Below are 16,202 nucleotides of genomic sequence, written 5' to 3' on the forward strand. Positions count from 1 at the left end.
GACGACATCTGCTCAGCCAAGCCCCGGGACGTCCCCGTGAACCCCATGTGCATCCACCGCTCCCCCGAGAGGAAAGGTGCAGACGAGGGCGGCTCGGAGCAGAAGGCCCCCGAGGCCACCAACCCCCGCGTGTGGGAGCTGTCCAAAGCCAATTCCCACTTCGCCACGACCTTCTACCAGCACCTGGCCGACTCCAAGAACGACAACGACAACATTTTCCTGTCGCCCCTGAGTATCTCCACGGCTTTCGCTATGACCAAGCTGGGCGCCTGTAATGACACCCTCAAGCAGCTCATGGAGGTACAAGCCAAAGCCCGCAGTCTAGCCGCCTTTCTGGGGGCTGTGTGTGTGTGTGTGTGTGTGTGTGTGTGTGCCTGGAGATTGAGCCCAGGGGGATCCTACCTCCAAGCTACACCCCCAGCCCTATTTTATTTTTTCATTTTGAAGCAAGGTCTGAAAGTTGCTGAGAGCCTCGCTAAATTGCTGAGGCTGTTCTCAAACCTGGGATCCTTCTGTCTCAGCCTCCCAGGCATGAGACACGGTGCCCGGTTTTCTAAGTTATTTTTGAACAGGGGAAGGCCTGTGCCCCTTGCAACTTCTCTTTTTAGTCATTCTTTCATTATATATTTTCCCGTTCATTACTCATTTCTATGTGTGTTTGTGTAGCAGCACCCCTGGCCTGGCAGGGGTTGGGAGCCCCATGGTGAGTGCAGGCCCCTGGGCTCTGTGGACGTGGACTCCAGCCCTGTGTACTGAGATCTGAGGCCCAGGGGAAGCACTGGTGTGAAGCATTCTCTTGGCTGGACAGTATTGAGCATTTGAGATCAGGGACTCAGTTTCCCCCTTCTTAGTGGAAGGGACGTGGGATGGGGTAAGAGACGCCATACACAACAGCCACGGAGATCACCGTGCATGGCTGGTGGGCGGGCTCGCCTCCTGTGCCGTCACGGAGTGCCTGGTTGGCTTTCTTTGGGTTGGATCTTATTTTGGAGGGGAAGGCCTCGCTGAGTTGCTGAGGGTGGCTTCCAACTGCAGCCCTCCTTCCTCCGCCTCCCAAGTGCTGAGATTACAGCTGTGCGCCTCCATGCCTGGCTTCTCTTTTCTTTTCTTCTTTTTGGTGGTACTGGAACCCAGAGGCTTTCTACCTCCGGGCTATACTCCTAGACCTATTTTATACTTTATTTGGAAACAGGGTCTCGTTGAGTTGCTGAGAGCCTCACTAAGTAGCTGAGGCTGGCTTTGAACCTGTGCGATCCTCCCGTCTCAGCCTCCCAAGGGCAGGGATTACAAGTGTGGCCAACACGCCCGGCTTCCATGCCTGGCTTTGAGTCCTTCCAGCACAAGGTGCCACATATTGGGAAAGCAACACAGGATTCTATCTCTCCAGAGAAACGAGAAACTCAGCACCGAGCTTTTTGTCAGAAGTACGACCTAAAGCCAGGCACGGTGGCGCACGCTTGAAATCCCAGTACTTGGGAGACTTGGACGATCACAGGTTCAAGGACAGCCTGAGCAAGTAGTGAGACTCTCATCAACCTATTGAGACCCTGTTTCAAAATAAAAATAAACAGGGCTGGGGGGTGTGGCTTGGAGGGTGAATGCCTCTGGGCTCAATCCCTAGTACCAAAGCAAAACAAAATAAAAACAAACAAAAATGTGACTTAAAAAATGCAGACTGGAATCAAATCAGGAGAGCCAAAGTCAGAGAATAAAACCAAGCGATCACCGGGCGTGGCGGTGCACACTTGTTATCCCAGGACTTGGGAGGCTGAGACAGGAGGGTCACAGGTTTGTGACCAGCCTCAGCTACTTAGTGAGGCCCTTTGCAACTTAGTGAGACCCTGTTGCAAGTAAATGAATAAAATAAGGCTGGGAGCTGGGCGTGGTGGCGCACGCTTGTAATCCCAGCATCTGGGAGGCTGAGACAAGAGGATCGCGGTTTGCAGACCACGGAGGACCTCAATGAGACCCTGTTTCAAAATAAAGAATAAAAAATAGGGGTGGGGGGTGTAGTCCGGAGGTGAATGCCCCTAGGTTCCATCCCCAGTACTGCAAATAAATAAATAAATAAATAAATAAATAAATAAATAAATAAATAAGGCTGGGGGTGTAGCCCAGAGGTAGAATGCCCCTGGGTTCAATGCCCTCTATCAAAATAATAAAATGAAAGTGATGATGGTGGTGATGAAGGCAGCGTCTGGAGATGTAGCTCAGTGCAGGGAAACCGAACACCTGTGCTGGTCTGGGGCCCTTTAGAGACTGAGTGTGTCCATCCCTGGCCTTTCTTTCCCCTTTGTACTTCCTGCTCTTCCTTCTTCTTGGTCCATCTATTCATTTTGTAAACAGGAGCTGGGCATTCATGCCGCGCCAGGTGCTGCGCCGCTCAGGGGCTGACCGGCCCTCCCCACCTCCCCACCGCCATTTCCTTTCGGTTTCTGTAGGTTTTCAAGTTTGATACCATCTCTGAGAAAACATCGGACCAGGTCCACTTCTTCTTTGCCAAACTCAACTGTCGACTCTACCGAAAAGCCAACAAGTCCTCCAAGCTGGTGTCAGCCAACCGGCTTTTTGGCGACAAATCGCTCATCTTCAATGAGACCTACCAGGACATCAGCGAGGTGGTCTACGGGGCCAAGCTCCAGCCGCTGGACTTCAAGGTGGGTCGCAGGTCCCTGGCTGACCTCAGCACTCCGCTGGGGGACGGAGGAGGGAGAGAGCAGGGTCCAAGGGCTGCCGGGTCGGTGCCACGGGCACGTACTCTTCTTGCTGTCTCAGAAACCCACGGGATGCATAGCTTAGGTTATAGAAACCACTCCACACGAAGGTGGATAAATGACCCACTCTTCGTTTGCTCTGCCGAGTTCAAACACGCACCAGCAGCTATTCTGGGGATGCCAGGCCCACCGGCGTCACCAGGACAGTTTTCATCAGAAGTGCGCTGAGAGTCCCGTGACAAAGACACACGCCGGCTGGATTCGCCCAGCGCTTGCAACGCGCTGGACCGCGGCCCTCCCTCTCCATCCCCCGCAGCTTGGCTTCTTTTGGAAACGACGTTTGTGAATTCAGGGTTTTCAGTCGTACTTTTCCTCCTTTCGCAGACGATTTCCTCCTTTTCTGTCCCTTCGTTTCCTCCTGTTTCTTCTGTTCTTAGTGCTTACTAACCGTGTGGACATTAAAGGCACTGTAGGCGTTTCCTCTGCGGGACTAAAATGATGGCTCCTCCCCCAGATGCCGGGAAAGGGCAGAGGGGCGAGCCGCCAGCGAGTGCTTGGGGTGCATAGCTTCCTCCTGTTCCCCTTAGGAGAAGGCAGAGCAGTCCAGAAAGACCATCAACGAATGGGTGGCCAATAAGACGGAAGGCCGCATCATCGACGTCATCCCCCGGGAGGCCATCAGCGAGCTGACGGTTCTGGTTCTGGTGAACACCATCTACTTCAAGGTAGGCCAGCGCTCTTCCCCGCAGCCCCCCTCGCGCCATGGGGCTTGGGTAGCCGGAGCCCTTCTGTGGGATGGTCCGTGCATGGTCTGGGCAGACGTGTCCATGTGGAGCGCACAGGGTCCTTAGGACCAGGGCTGCTGGGCCGAGGTGGGGCGTGGGGCACCCCAGGCTCAAGGCACCGAGCACTGGCAGCTGCAGGCCATGCAGTGATAAGCTCTCACATAGACACGCAAATTTCTGTCGTTTGGTTACCTCCATATGCAATCTAAGACACAGCGACAGAATCTACGGACGGTCTCCAGTGATGAGACTCCCGTGTCGCTGAGAGCGGCTTCTACGGCCACAGCCGCAGCTTCCTCCCCAACTGCTGGCTTAGTGTTGATTTGACCATGTAGATGGGCTTGTCTTCCTCGGAGTCACGAGTTCTAAAGGCTGCTCCGACTGGATGGCGTTTGGGAAGGAGAGGCAGAGGGGTAGGGATACGCAGATGCCTGACACCCAAGAGGACCACGGTGCCAGGCAGGGGGGCTGTGTGCACTCCGTCCATCCTGGGGCTCGCTCCCCACGCCTTCTTCCTCCTCCATCCCCGCAGCACAGGGGCGTGGCCAGTCACTGCCACCGCCCATCACTCTGTCCCCTAGGACTTCCCTCTCCCCAAGAATAGGGAGGCCAGGTCTGGCGGCACACATCTGTAATGCCAGTACTTGTGAGGCTGAGACAGGGATTGCAGGTTCAAGGCCAGCCTCAGCTACTTAGTGAGCCCCTCAGCAACTTAGTGAGACCCTGTTTCAAAAGAAACAATAATGATGCTGGGCGTGGTGGCACACGCTTGTAATCCTAGTACTTGGGAGGCTGACACAGGAGGATCATGGTTCATGGCCAGCCTCAGCTACTTAGTGAGGCCCTTTACAACCCTTTACAACTCAGTGAGTCCCTGTTTCAAAATATAAAGAATAAAAAAATAGAACTGGGGGTATAGGTCTGAGGTAGGATGCCCCTGGGTTCAATCCCTAGTACCATATATATATATATATATATAAATATATACATATAAATGAAAATAAAAATAAAAAAGAGAAGAAAAGAAAGAGCAAAGGTGTGGGAGTAGCTTGGAGGTAGAAGCCTCTGGGCACAATCCCCAGTTACACACACACACACACACACACACACACACACCAGTTGCTGCCAAGAAACACAGGAAGTTACACAGAACCAAAGCCATGGGCGATTCCATCGTCCTGACAGTTATCAGCCATTCCCCGCGCTCCCCTCCAGCCTTCTCCCCTAGTCACTGTACGTAGCGTCATAGAGAACACGCATGTGTGGCCTCTCAGGAAGCGTCCTCCATAGAGAACATGCATGTGTGGCCTCTCAGGAAGCGTCCTCCACGCTGTTTCCCCAGGGCCTATGGAAGTCCAGGTTCAGTCCTGAGAACACGCGGGCCGAGCCCTTCTACAAGGCCACCGGGGAGTCGTGTTCGGCGAACATGATGTACCAGGAAAGCAAGTTCCGGTACCGGCGCGTGGCGGAGGGCACGCAGGTGCTCGAGCTGCCCTTCAAGGGCGACGACATCACCATGGTGCTGGTCCTGCCCAGGCCCGAGAAGAGCCTGGCCAAGGTGGAGCGGGAGCTTACGCCGGAGGTGCTGCAGGAGTGGCTGGACGGGCTGGCGGAGACCATGCTGGCCGTCCACCTGCCGCGCTTCCGGATCGAGGACGGCTTCAGCCTGAAGGAGCAGCTGCAGGACATGGGGCTGGTGGACCTGTTCAGCCCCGAGAAGTCCCGACTCCCAGGTTGGCACGGGAGGGAGTTCCTGCCTCTCTCCACCCCCCACGTGCTTTGACCAAAACGGGAAGAAACGAGGCAGAAAGCCGGGCGGGGTGGCGCATGTCTGCGATCCTGGGTCTTGAGAAGCCGAGGCAGGAGGATTGCAGGTTTGAGGCCAGCCTCAGCTATTTACTGAGGTCTTTAGCAATTTAGTGAGATCCTGTTTCAAAATGAAAAATGAAAAGGGCTGGGATGTAGCTCAGAGGTAGGATGTCCCTGGGCCTGATCCCCAGTACTGGAAAAAAGAAGAAGAAGAAGAAAGAATAGAAAAGGCAAGCCGGGCGTGGTGGCGCACGCTTGCAATCCCAGCATTCGTGAGGCTGAGACTGGAGGGTCGCGGTTTGCGGCCAGCCTGAGCTACTTAGTGAGGCCCTCCACAGTCAGTGAGACCCGGTTGCAAAATAAAGAGTAAAAAATAGGGCAGGGGGTGTAACCTGGAGGTTGAATGTCCTTGGGTTCCATCCCCAGACCCGCAAAAAGAAAAGAAAAGAAAAGAAAAGAAAATCACATAAATCAGGAGAGCTGGCTTCTGCTCCCGGCTCTGCTGCTAACGTGTGGGTCCTTCCCTTCTGAGGCCTTGGTCCCTTTTCTATAAACGGGGGAGTTTGCTCTCGGATCTCTACTGACCCAGCCAGCGCTGGCACCTGTGAACCTGTATCTCATACAGGAGATGGAAATCAGGTGGAAGGTTTTTTTGTTTGTTTTTTTTTTTTTTTATTTTTGTTTTTGTGCGCTACTAGGAATGGAACACAGGGGCATTCTACCTCCGAGCTCCATCCCAAGTCCAATTTTTATTCTTTATTTTTGACACAGGTTATCAGTAAGCTGCAGAGGGCCTCACTAAGTAGCTGAGGCTGGCCGTGACCCGCAATCCTCCTGTCTCAGGATCCCAAATGCTGGGATGACAAGCCTGTGTCACTAGGCCCCGGGTGTGGTGGCTCTAGTCTCTGATCCCAGGACTTGGGAGGCGGAGACAGGAGGATCGCAGGTTCCCTGTAAGCCTCAGCAACTTAGGCCGTGATTTCAAACTAAAAAAAGAAATCCCGGCATGGCGGTGCATACCTCTACTCCCAACATTTGGGAGGCTAAGACAGGAGGACTGCAGCTTTGAAGCCAGCCTCAGCAATTTAGCAAGGTCCTGTTTCAAAATAAGAAATAACAGAGGGCTGGGGGTGTAGTCAGAGGTAGAATGTCTGGATTCTCACACACACACACACACACACACACACACACACACACACACACACACACTTTCAAGGTCGATCATTTCAAGGGAAAATGAGGACGTCCCTGCGCTCCTGCGAGTGGGTTGGAGCCAGCTCCCCCACGCCCTCACGCCCTCTCTTCTCCCCAGGCATCGTGGCAGGGGGCCGGGACGACCTCTACGTGTCTGACGCGTTCCACAAGGCGTTTCTTGAGGTGAGGTGCCTTCCCCACCACTCTCTTCTGGGGGCTGCTCTCCTGACGGCTGGCTCAGCATCCCGTGTGAAGTAGACAGCAGCTGCGTGATGGGGGCGTGTTCCCGGGGTCCTCCAAACCTCTCAAGTCCGCAGCCCTGCCCTCTGCGGGGTCTGTGGTGTGTGGCGACCTCGCTGTCTGCGCGCCCGCCCTCCTTCTCCACCTCCCCTGAGCAGGTCCTGAGGAGGGTGACACTGGCTGATCAGGAATTCAGAGGAGGAGAACCAGGAGTTTTAAGAAAGCAGCCGGGTGTGGTGGCCCACATCTGTAATCCTAGAACTTGGGAGGCTGGGACAGGAGGATTGCAGGTTTGAGGCTAACTTCAGCAAAGTAGCGAGGTCCTCAGCAACTTAGCAAGGTCCTGATTCAAAAATAGAAAGAAGTAATAATAAAAAGGGCCTGGGGACCCCTGGGCTCAATCCCCAGGACCCAGAACAAAGCAAGCGCCTGGCAAGAAGGTTGAAAGCGAGCCTGGCTCACATTTTCCTGATGAGTGTGGGCAGAGGTGGGAGGGCACCTGTGGCGCAGTCGGGGCCCTAAGGGTGGGCCAGCGTCCTGCTGTGGCCTGGCAGAACCAGCCGGCTAGTCTACACTGCAGGAGACAAAAAGGTCAGTGGCCAAGTGCATACACGAGCTACACCCTGCCCTATTTTTTCTTGTTTATTCCGAAACAGGGTCTCACTGAGTTGCGGAGGGCCTCGCTAAGTAGCTGAGGCTGGCCGCGAATCAAGATCCTCCTGTCTCAGCCTCCCGAATGCCGGGATTATTAAGTGTGCGCCACCACGCCCGGCTTTCATAGCTGAGGTTTTGCAATGCCAAGAGTGCAACTCTGTTTAAAATGCAAAGCTCTGATCTCGTTAGAATCTCTTGTAGCAGCCCAGACCAAACAACTCTGACCTCCCGGCCAGAAACGGGGGGCCGGTGCACGGGCTTCTGCTTCAGGGTTCCGTGCAGGGGACAACTGCTGGGTGGGGGGGCAGGGGTCGGTTGGGTCGGGGGGCAGGGGTCAGCCGGGTCAGGAGGCAGGGGTCGGCTGAGTCGGGGGGCAGGGGTCAGCCGGGTCAGGAGGCAGGGGTCAGCCGGGTCGGGGGGGGCAGGGGTTGGCCGGATGGGGGGGCAGGGGTCGGCTCCGGCTCTTGACGTGGCCCGAGTGTGTCCACTCCTGGTGAAAGAGCCTCTTGGGCGCCGCGCCTGTGGGCGCTGCTCGAGCTGCGGCGCGGCACGGCTGACGGGCTTTTCTCCTGTGACCACAGGTGAACGAGGAGGGCAGCGAGGCGGCGGCCAGCACCGCCGTCGTGGTCACCGGCCGCTCGCTGGGCTTCAACAGGGTGACCTTCAAGGCCAACAGGCCCTTCCTCGTGCTCATCAGGGAGGCCGCGCTCAACACCATCATCTTCATGGGGCGAGTGGCCAACCCCTGCACTAACTAGGCCATTCTTATTCTTTGCACCTCTTCTGGTTTGGTTTGTGAACATAAGTAAAATAAACACAACTGCTCCCAGCTCACAGTCATGAGCGGACTTGGCCACCTGGAACGAGACGGGAAAGACAGAGAGAAGCCAGGCATTCGGTAAATGACGCTGCCGGTTGTGCTCTACCCACGGGCCACCGCTGAGTGGCAGGGCACGGTGGCCCACGCCGGCCATCCCAGCTACTCTGGAGGCTGAGGCAGGAGGGCTGCAGGTGCAAGGCCAGCCTCAGCAACTGAGGGAGGCCATCTCAAAATTCGCAGTAAAAAGGGCTGGGGATGTAGCTCAGTGGTAGAGCATGTGCGAGCCGCCGCGCTCAATTCCCAGTGCCACAAAAAAAGGAAAAGAAGAAAATGAGGACGGATGTACGCCACCATTTTATCTTGAAAGATGGGACCATCCTGAGAGGGCAGGGGGACTTAAATCCTTAATATTCCTATCATGCTTAAAAAACCCCAAAACTGGAGCTGGGTGTCATGGTGCACGCGTATCATCTCAGTACTTGGGAGGCTGAGACAGGAGGATTGCAGATTCAAGGCCAGCTTCAGCTACTTAGTGAGGCGCTTGGCAACTCAGTGAGACTCTGTTTCAAAATAAAGAATAAATAGGTCTGGAGGTGTAGCTTGGGGGTAGAAGGCCCCTGGGCTCCATCCCCAGTAACACCCCCCCCTGTAAACAACTTAATCTCTATATACAGAAAAGACAGATTCACATCTGAGTATTAAAACATTTTAATTCTCCAACCACTCACATGCATAATGTTCTTTTACACAGTGTTAAAATAAAGAGGAAAATGCATTTTCATACAAACAGAATTTCAAGTATACATTAATAGACTCTTCGATTACTAAGCAAGTTGCTAAGATTTCATTCACATTGTTCTTAAAGCTGTTCAACGAGAAAGCTTTTGCTAAACTGTTTAAATACGTTCATATAAACCCACACCCTAACTCCTCCTTGGAGTCCCCCTCCCCCACCCCAGCCGGCCCTGCCCTCCCCGCCCGCCGCCACCCTCCAAGATGGACAGCTTCCCGGGAGGAGCCTGAGCGCCTGCACACTGGAGAACGAGCCTGGTCCTAGGTCGACGCGATCCTCCCTCAACTCTCAGCGCTTCGGTTCTTGCTTGCATTTTAACAAACAAAAACCGTCAGCCCCCCGAAAATGACACAGACGTTTCTATCGATTTGGTCGCTGAGTGAAATTTCTAACACCAGGGCAGGCATTTCAACTCCTTCGATTTGGTTACGGTTTCTTTTTCCCTTTGGAAGGGAGTGGGGAGGGGAGGCTCAGAAGCCGCTGTTCTGTGCGCTCCGCTACGACATCGCGGAGCTTAGAGCCCAGCCCGGGTGCTCACCGCTCCGCAGCGGCCTGGCTGCGGGGCCAGGGCAGCCTCTTTCCTTAGGAATTAAAGTGCATTTTTTCAGTAAATGGGGAGAGGTGGTGGGTCACATGGAAGTGATTATGATTAAAGGAGGGTGAGAGAAATCCTAATCCTATATAGGTACTTATACTTAAGGTCATAATAAAAACAGATAGATAGTCTTAGGGAACAGATGTGTAAGGCGGCCAGTCCTGCATCCCGTGGTGGGAGCGCCTCCCCGGCCCGCCGACTTTCCCAGGCATTTTATTATTAATGAAGTAAATGCTGCAAATGAAAGACATAAACCTTTTTTTTTTAGAGGCAAAAACCAGACTGGTAGGTTCTTATAGTTAAAAATACTCTATCCCGTTCCCTCTCAGGGAAAACACTTTTAGAAACTGATTGTCTGTTGGAGTTGACTCTCCTCGACTGGCAGGCTGTGAGCCGCCGTGGCCAGGTGAGCTGGCGCTGGCCGGGGCGCGCGGCGCGCGGCTCTGCTGTCAACCGGCCTGGGCGCGTCCCCCCATCTCCGTGGGAGGGCCACCGGAATCTTATTCTCTACTCTCCTTTGAATACTGTGCTAGTTCTTGGGGCGAAAAAGCCCAAGAAGAGAAGTCAATGCTACATTGTCAGCTGCAAGAAGAGTGGGCTCAAGACGCGAGGGCGCTCGTCCTGGATCTGGCCGAGTCCAGTGTGGTCTGCTTTTCACAGTGAGCAGGGAAGGCACATAGCCAGGGGCGGCGGGCAGCGCCACCCAGAGCACCAGAGGACACGGCCTCCTTCCAGGCCACGCCTGTCTGAAGGAAACCATGTTTCTGCTACATTGACTTTTTTTTTTTCCAAAACTCTCAACTCTTCCCCCTTCTCTTGCCTCTCGGAGGCAGGGCACACACGGGTCCCATCCTGAAGTCCACGCACAGCACCCTCCAGTGAGCCTTAGTCCCGCGGGTGGGCACACCCCAAAACAGTTTGACTTTAAGGGTTCTGAAAGGAGAAGGAAGCCATTGCTGCTCCTGACTGAACTGGCGAGTCCTTAGGTTCTGCCCTCAGACCCTAGAATAACGGGGTGGGCTGAGCCTGTGAGCACAGGAGCAGCCGATGAGCCTCGAACAGCCCGAGGCTGCGCCTGCGGCCTACGGCTCGGGACGGGCCTTGTGTGGGCCACAGGGGAGGACACGTGGCGAAACTGCAGTCAGACCAGTGTTTGTCTAGCTGTTTTGAGAAGGATTCTTAGAGGTTTACGAAGTGGCAAGCCAACTCATTAGGACAGCCTCGCAGTCTGGTAGGGGATTCGCTTTAGGAGTCGGCTCTGTCCCTTGCTTAAAATTCAGCACGCCTTTCTCCATTTTACTATCATCCCTCCCCTGGACCCCCAGATCTTGAATGCAGGGAGGCACAGCTAGCGTGCACAGCCCTCCGCGATGCCCTTAGCGTGAACACGCCGAGGATCTGGAGCCCGCGGCTGCCTCTCCCTCTGCCTGGCTAACAGGGCGCTGTGCTCAGCAGCACCGGCCCAGAGGCCGCCAGCTCTGGCGCCAGTGACAGCAGGCCTGCGCCCCTCAGGCGATGCCGTGGCCGGTGCTGGTCCCACCCTGCACTGACCGTCGTTTTCCTCAAGTTCCAGTGACCCACCACTTACAGGCAACACGGGAAAGACATTTTCTATAATGTCGAGAATACTCCCAGGCAAGCGACTGCTGCGTCTGGACTCGCTCCTCAACACAGATCCCTTCATGAGCGGGAGTCACTGGGGAGCTGGTCGCTTGATGGGGGGCCTCACTGTTTAGGGCTCACGAGGCAGCTCTTGCTCTGTTACCTCAGGTGGGGTCACCCTGGCAGGTGGCACCCTGCTGGCGCCGGGGAGGGAAGCGCGGAAGATGTGGGCCCTTACTTGGGAGCTCCTGGGTAGGTCTGCTGTTCTGGAGTGGCTCACTTCACATGTCACATGGAATCCTCAAACAGCTGCTTCGTTCAGTGAGGGAGACGTGAGAGTCGCTCGACACACAGAAGCCACTAGGAAGACAGTGGCCACCGCCATGTGGCTCAAGGTCACCCCAAGGGGACCCTTCTCTCCTCGGTTAAGGACGACGCCAATCTGCTTCCAGGTGGAAACCCGCCAGGTAGCCTCAGCCTGGCTGTTGAAATACCTTCAAGTGCTCTATTTCAGGTAGCAAAGTTGAGAAACTTCCAAATCACAGATAGAAAGGAAAGTAGATTCTGGAGACCACACTTGAAGCCCCGCTCGGCTTCCTCGGCGCACTGTCTTTGGCGTGGAGAGGAAGGGCGTGCGCTGCAGCCTCTCCCTCCAGATTACTGAGCAGGCCGGGGTGAGCGGCTTCCACCTGACCCTGGTCCTCTACACTGTCATGAGAGCCACGCCTGGGGCATCGGTAGGTACCCCTGTCCAAGCCCGCTGAGGACCACTGACACAGTGACCCCAGCTGCGCTGCACTTACGAAGCACCTACGCACCTTTTTTCGAGGCTGCTGGGGATGGAGGCGAGGTCTGTGCAAGCTGTGCGTGGCTGCACAGCTGAGCCGCGCTCCCAGCTCGAGGACGCTTGGTTTTCTTTGCGGTGCTGGGGACGGAACCCAGAGGTGCTGCACCACTGAGCTACATCCCCAGCCCTTTTGATTTTGAAACAGGGTCTAAGGTGAGCAGCATGTCAGGTGTGCACCACAGCACAGTCCTAGGGAGACTTTTGAAGCCCAGGATGCACAACAGACCGACTGGATAATACTCTCTGGAGGGTCCCGGGCGCAGCCACGATGGGGAACTGCCGGCCAAGCCCGAGGGAGGCGAGAATCGGGGCTCGGGGCTCTGACTTGCCTCAATGAAACCTCACCACTCCTCACTCTGTTAAATCAATCACTTCGACCAGTACAGGCAGCAACACTAACAATCAGCTGGGGACTGAAGTGAGGCTGGCCATTAGGTATGCCTTACAGCAGAACACGGAGAGGGCTGGCACGAGACTCTGGGCACAGATAAACAACAGGCCCAGGGAGTTCTCCTAAGCGGGGGTTAATTCCTGAGTCTGGCTTGTGGGCCGGGAACCACAGGATGGACACCAGAGCTGTGGGCAACAGAGTGCTCAGCCCGCCACTCGCCCCAGACTTCACACGCACGCAGGGTGTCTTCTCGGCACCACCCACTGTTTGGAATTTTACATCCTCTGTATCCCACACTGCACTGCCGTACCCAGTCAGCAGGAGCGTGAACAGTGACCAGTCGGTACCTGAGACACAGGCAGCCGCAACTCGAGACATGAAGGGGCCACCCTCTCATGTTTACTCAAACCAGGGGCTGGTGTCCGGACCTTACCTACTGCCAGCCAGAGCAGCGGAACGAGGAGGGCAGGCGTGCTGGGGGAACGGTCAACTGTGGGCCGCGAGCCCCTCCTGGGCAGTAATGGAGGCCCCGAGTAGGAGAGCAGTTGAATGGCCCACTGGATTAAGATAGGGTTGCCAGCTGGGCGAGGTGGCGCACGGTTGTAATCCCTGTGCTTGGGAGGCTGAAACAGGAGGATCCAGCCTCAGCTACTTAGTAAAACCCTCCAAAACTTAGTGAGACTCTGTTTCAAAATAAAGAATAAAAAATCAGGCTGGGGGTGTAGCCCAGAGGCAGAATGCCCCTGGGTTCCATTCCCAACACCACATACACACACACACAAAAAAAAACCCCTCACTACTGAAACAGCATTTCCTGACACCCACAGCGTCTGAGTGAAGCCAGCCTCTCTCGGGGCAATGGAGAACAAAACAGACTGTCTGGAAACCCTCGCCACGCCTCCATCCTAGGATGCTGGCAGAGGCACATCACCAGGAAATCACGGTTAACATTCCAGGCCCCCAATGGACTATAAATGACAATTAAAAAAAAATCGCTCCTCAACACGGTTCACATCATTAAAAGGAGCTGGGTGCCTGAATCTTGAAGAGTGAACGCAGGCCCGCCCCGCTGCACTGGCCCGGCAGGAGCCAGGCCTGGAGCGCGCTGGCAGCAGCAACAGCAAAGGCCGGCGCCTGCGGGAGGGGAAGCGCCGGAGCCCACGGCCTCCCCAGCCTCTGCGCTGGGCTGGCTTCCTCTGCTTGCTGCAGAGTGCCACGGTCTCCAGCCTCGTGCTCCAGCCTCATGCTCGGAGGTAGAAGCTGGAGGGTACAGGAGAGCGGGCGGGCAGACGGCAGCTGGACCGGCCCTGCGAGGCTGCCGGGCCATCCTGACTGCGTCTTGGAGGGAGGTAGAACAGTACACTATCTGCCTTCCTGGAACACCTCTTCCTTCCACGCACACATGAAGCTGCACACACGCACCTGGTAACTCACAGCCACGCTGTGACTCGGGGTGACTGCGCCTCTCCCGGCAGCTGCTTGGCCTAAGTCTTTATCAGCCCCCAGCCCTTCTCGGGCAGATGCAGGCCAAGTCGAGCTTTCCGAGGTCTCTCCTCCTGCCGGGGTTTTAAACAACTACTTCGCTTTAAAGTCTACATCTTTTGTCTCTAAAGAACAGCTGCACTAAGTGCGTACATTGTGTTATAACATCTTTATAAATAGAAAAGTGCAAGAAATAATTTTCTTAGCCAAAATACAAAGTTAACAAAAAGCTCTGACAGCCTACTATTAAAGAACTTGACTTTCAGAGTCAACAGTACAGGGAACAAGGGCTTCTACGCTACCAAGACCATGGTGGATGAGTGAATATATCTAGAAACATTTATGAAAAACATATTAAGAAAATAGCTACACTTCCCACAAAAGTTACTTGTGTGAACTATCTTTAGTATACCGTTCTGTGTTCAATGCACATGCATATACAGTTGAATTATATTAGTGCTATTTATATTGGACCAGTTTTCCAAAAAGAAAACAGGCTCACTTTTTAAAAATTCAAGTTACATGATTTAAAATTATTTTTGTAAAAATATTAGAAATACCATATAAATTCTAAATGTTCCTGCTGTCCGACAGCCATTCCAGAGCCTCACACTTAGTCACCTCTGACTTTTATCTTGGCTTCCAGAGGAGACACCTTTTAAGCTTTGTTCCCTGCACAGCGTTTCTGCTTTTAAGTGGTTCAACCACTGGAGTTGGGATTCTGTTATTTTATAGTAAACTCAGATTGCCTTCAAACGTGTCGCCCACATCTGGATGAAGATGTGGTGAAGAGCAGGTGTCTAAGCCTTACGCACTTCTGCTCACTTGGACTGTTGTGATTGGCTTGAAACGGTTAGACTTGGGAGCCTGCAGAGAAAGAAAGTATTTTTGTCAATCTACCTATTTCCTTTTTCCTGACCTTGTTCTCTTGCAATTTAAGACCATAGAGTCTACTTCCTGAACAACCACCAAATGATTTCAAAGGTCAAAAAGAATCTAGAGATGGGCCTGAAGAGCTAAAATACAAATATAAGACATTCCCATAGATTATCACAATAAAATTTTCATTCCCTGGGACTATATATTCAAAGGCTTTCTCTGTCACAAAGGGTAGATTTTGAGGTAAGTGGATTATACCAGAGTGGAAATGAGGATAAAAAAAAGTTTTAAGGCTCAATTATTTTTATTCATTAAAAATTTATCCCAGCTGGGTGTGGTGGCGCATGCTTATAATCCCAGTACTTGGGAGGCTGAGACAGGAGGATGGCACAGGTTCAAAGCCAGCCTCAGCTACTTAGGCTCTCAGCAACTTAGTGAGACCCTGTTTACAAATAAAATATAAAATGGGTCGGGGAGTATAGCCTGGAAGTAGAAAGCCCTTGGGTTTCATCCCCAGCACCACCACCACCACCACCACCACAACAAATTTATCCCTGCTGGGCATGGTGGCACATGGTTGTAATCCCAGTACTTAGGAGTCTGAGACAGGAGGATTGCAGGTTTGTGGCCAGCCCCAGCAACTTAGGCCACCTGCAGCACAGTGAGACTCTGTTTCAAAATAAAATAATAAAACAGGGCTGGGGTGTAGCTCAGAGGTGGAACACCCTTGGGTTCCATCCCTAGTACCACAAAAAAAGTCTCAATCTAATAGATGTTTATGCATAAAAACCTCAAACATTCCATCTCTGGTTATCCAAGTACAAATGCCAAAGGTGTCTTTTTCCCTCCCAGCATCTTGCAGAGCCCTGTATTTGCAATTCCTGAGGCCTGACTTAGGAACAGAGATCTCTTTCTACGTAAAGCCAAGGATGACCAACGAGAGGCCATTGCAGCGGATTCTCCAGAACACACTGCAGGTGGGAAGGACAATCCCACTCTTCTCTTCTCCTACTGTGCTGATTTGGGGACTATACTCACAGAGTAGACTCAGTACTTCCCCTAGACGACTTCTTAGGGCAGGAATAGTCTCAGTTTCCATCTAATACAAGTCAGCAAGTGTTTAAACAAAACATCCTAAAGCCGACAAATCTAACCCAAAATAAAAAAACTTTAATGATCTGCTATTTTGAATGAGAGAAGCTGGTAGCGACTGATAAATTTTAAAAGATTAATGACAGCTGGGTGTGGTGGCACATGCCTGCAATCCCAGTACTTGGGAGGCTGAGGCAGGAGATCCAAAGACTTGAGGACAGCCTCAGCAGCTCAGCAAGACCCTCGATAATTTAGATTCTGTTTCAAAAAAAAAAAAAAAAAAAAAAAAAAAGAGGTTGTAGCTT

The 16,202-nt window shown here is 53.4% G+C and overlaps 1 protein-coding gene across 2 annotated transcripts; it reads left to right on the forward strand.

Annotated features, from left to right (window-relative positions):
* Nucleotides 1-8,154, forward strand: SERPINC1 (serpin family C member 1; the record flags this gene model as incomplete). Of its 2 annotated transcripts, none has more annotated exons than XM_080699092.1 (6): nt 1-300; nt 2,442-2,657; nt 3,305-3,439; nt 4,842-5,232; nt 6,621-6,685; nt 7,978-8,154. In XM_080699092.1, the coding sequence occupies 6 exons, from the start codon at nt 46-48 to the stop codon at nt 8,152-8,154; spliced, it is 1,239 nt and encodes a 412-aa protein (XP_080555218.1). The 2 variants fall into 2 exon arrangements, with proteins under 2 accessions (XP_080555218.1, XP_080555217.1); XM_080699091.1 differs by having other exon boundaries at nt 253-300; nt 3,302-3,439.
* Nucleotides 8,155-16,202: the final 8,048 nt, after the last annotated feature.

This window comes from Muscardinus avellanarius (assembly GCF_963383645.1).
Source record: "Muscardinus avellanarius genome assembly, chromosome: 7".
Taxonomy (NCBI): domain Eukaryota; kingdom Metazoa; phylum Chordata; class Mammalia; order Rodentia; family Gliridae; genus Muscardinus; species Muscardinus avellanarius.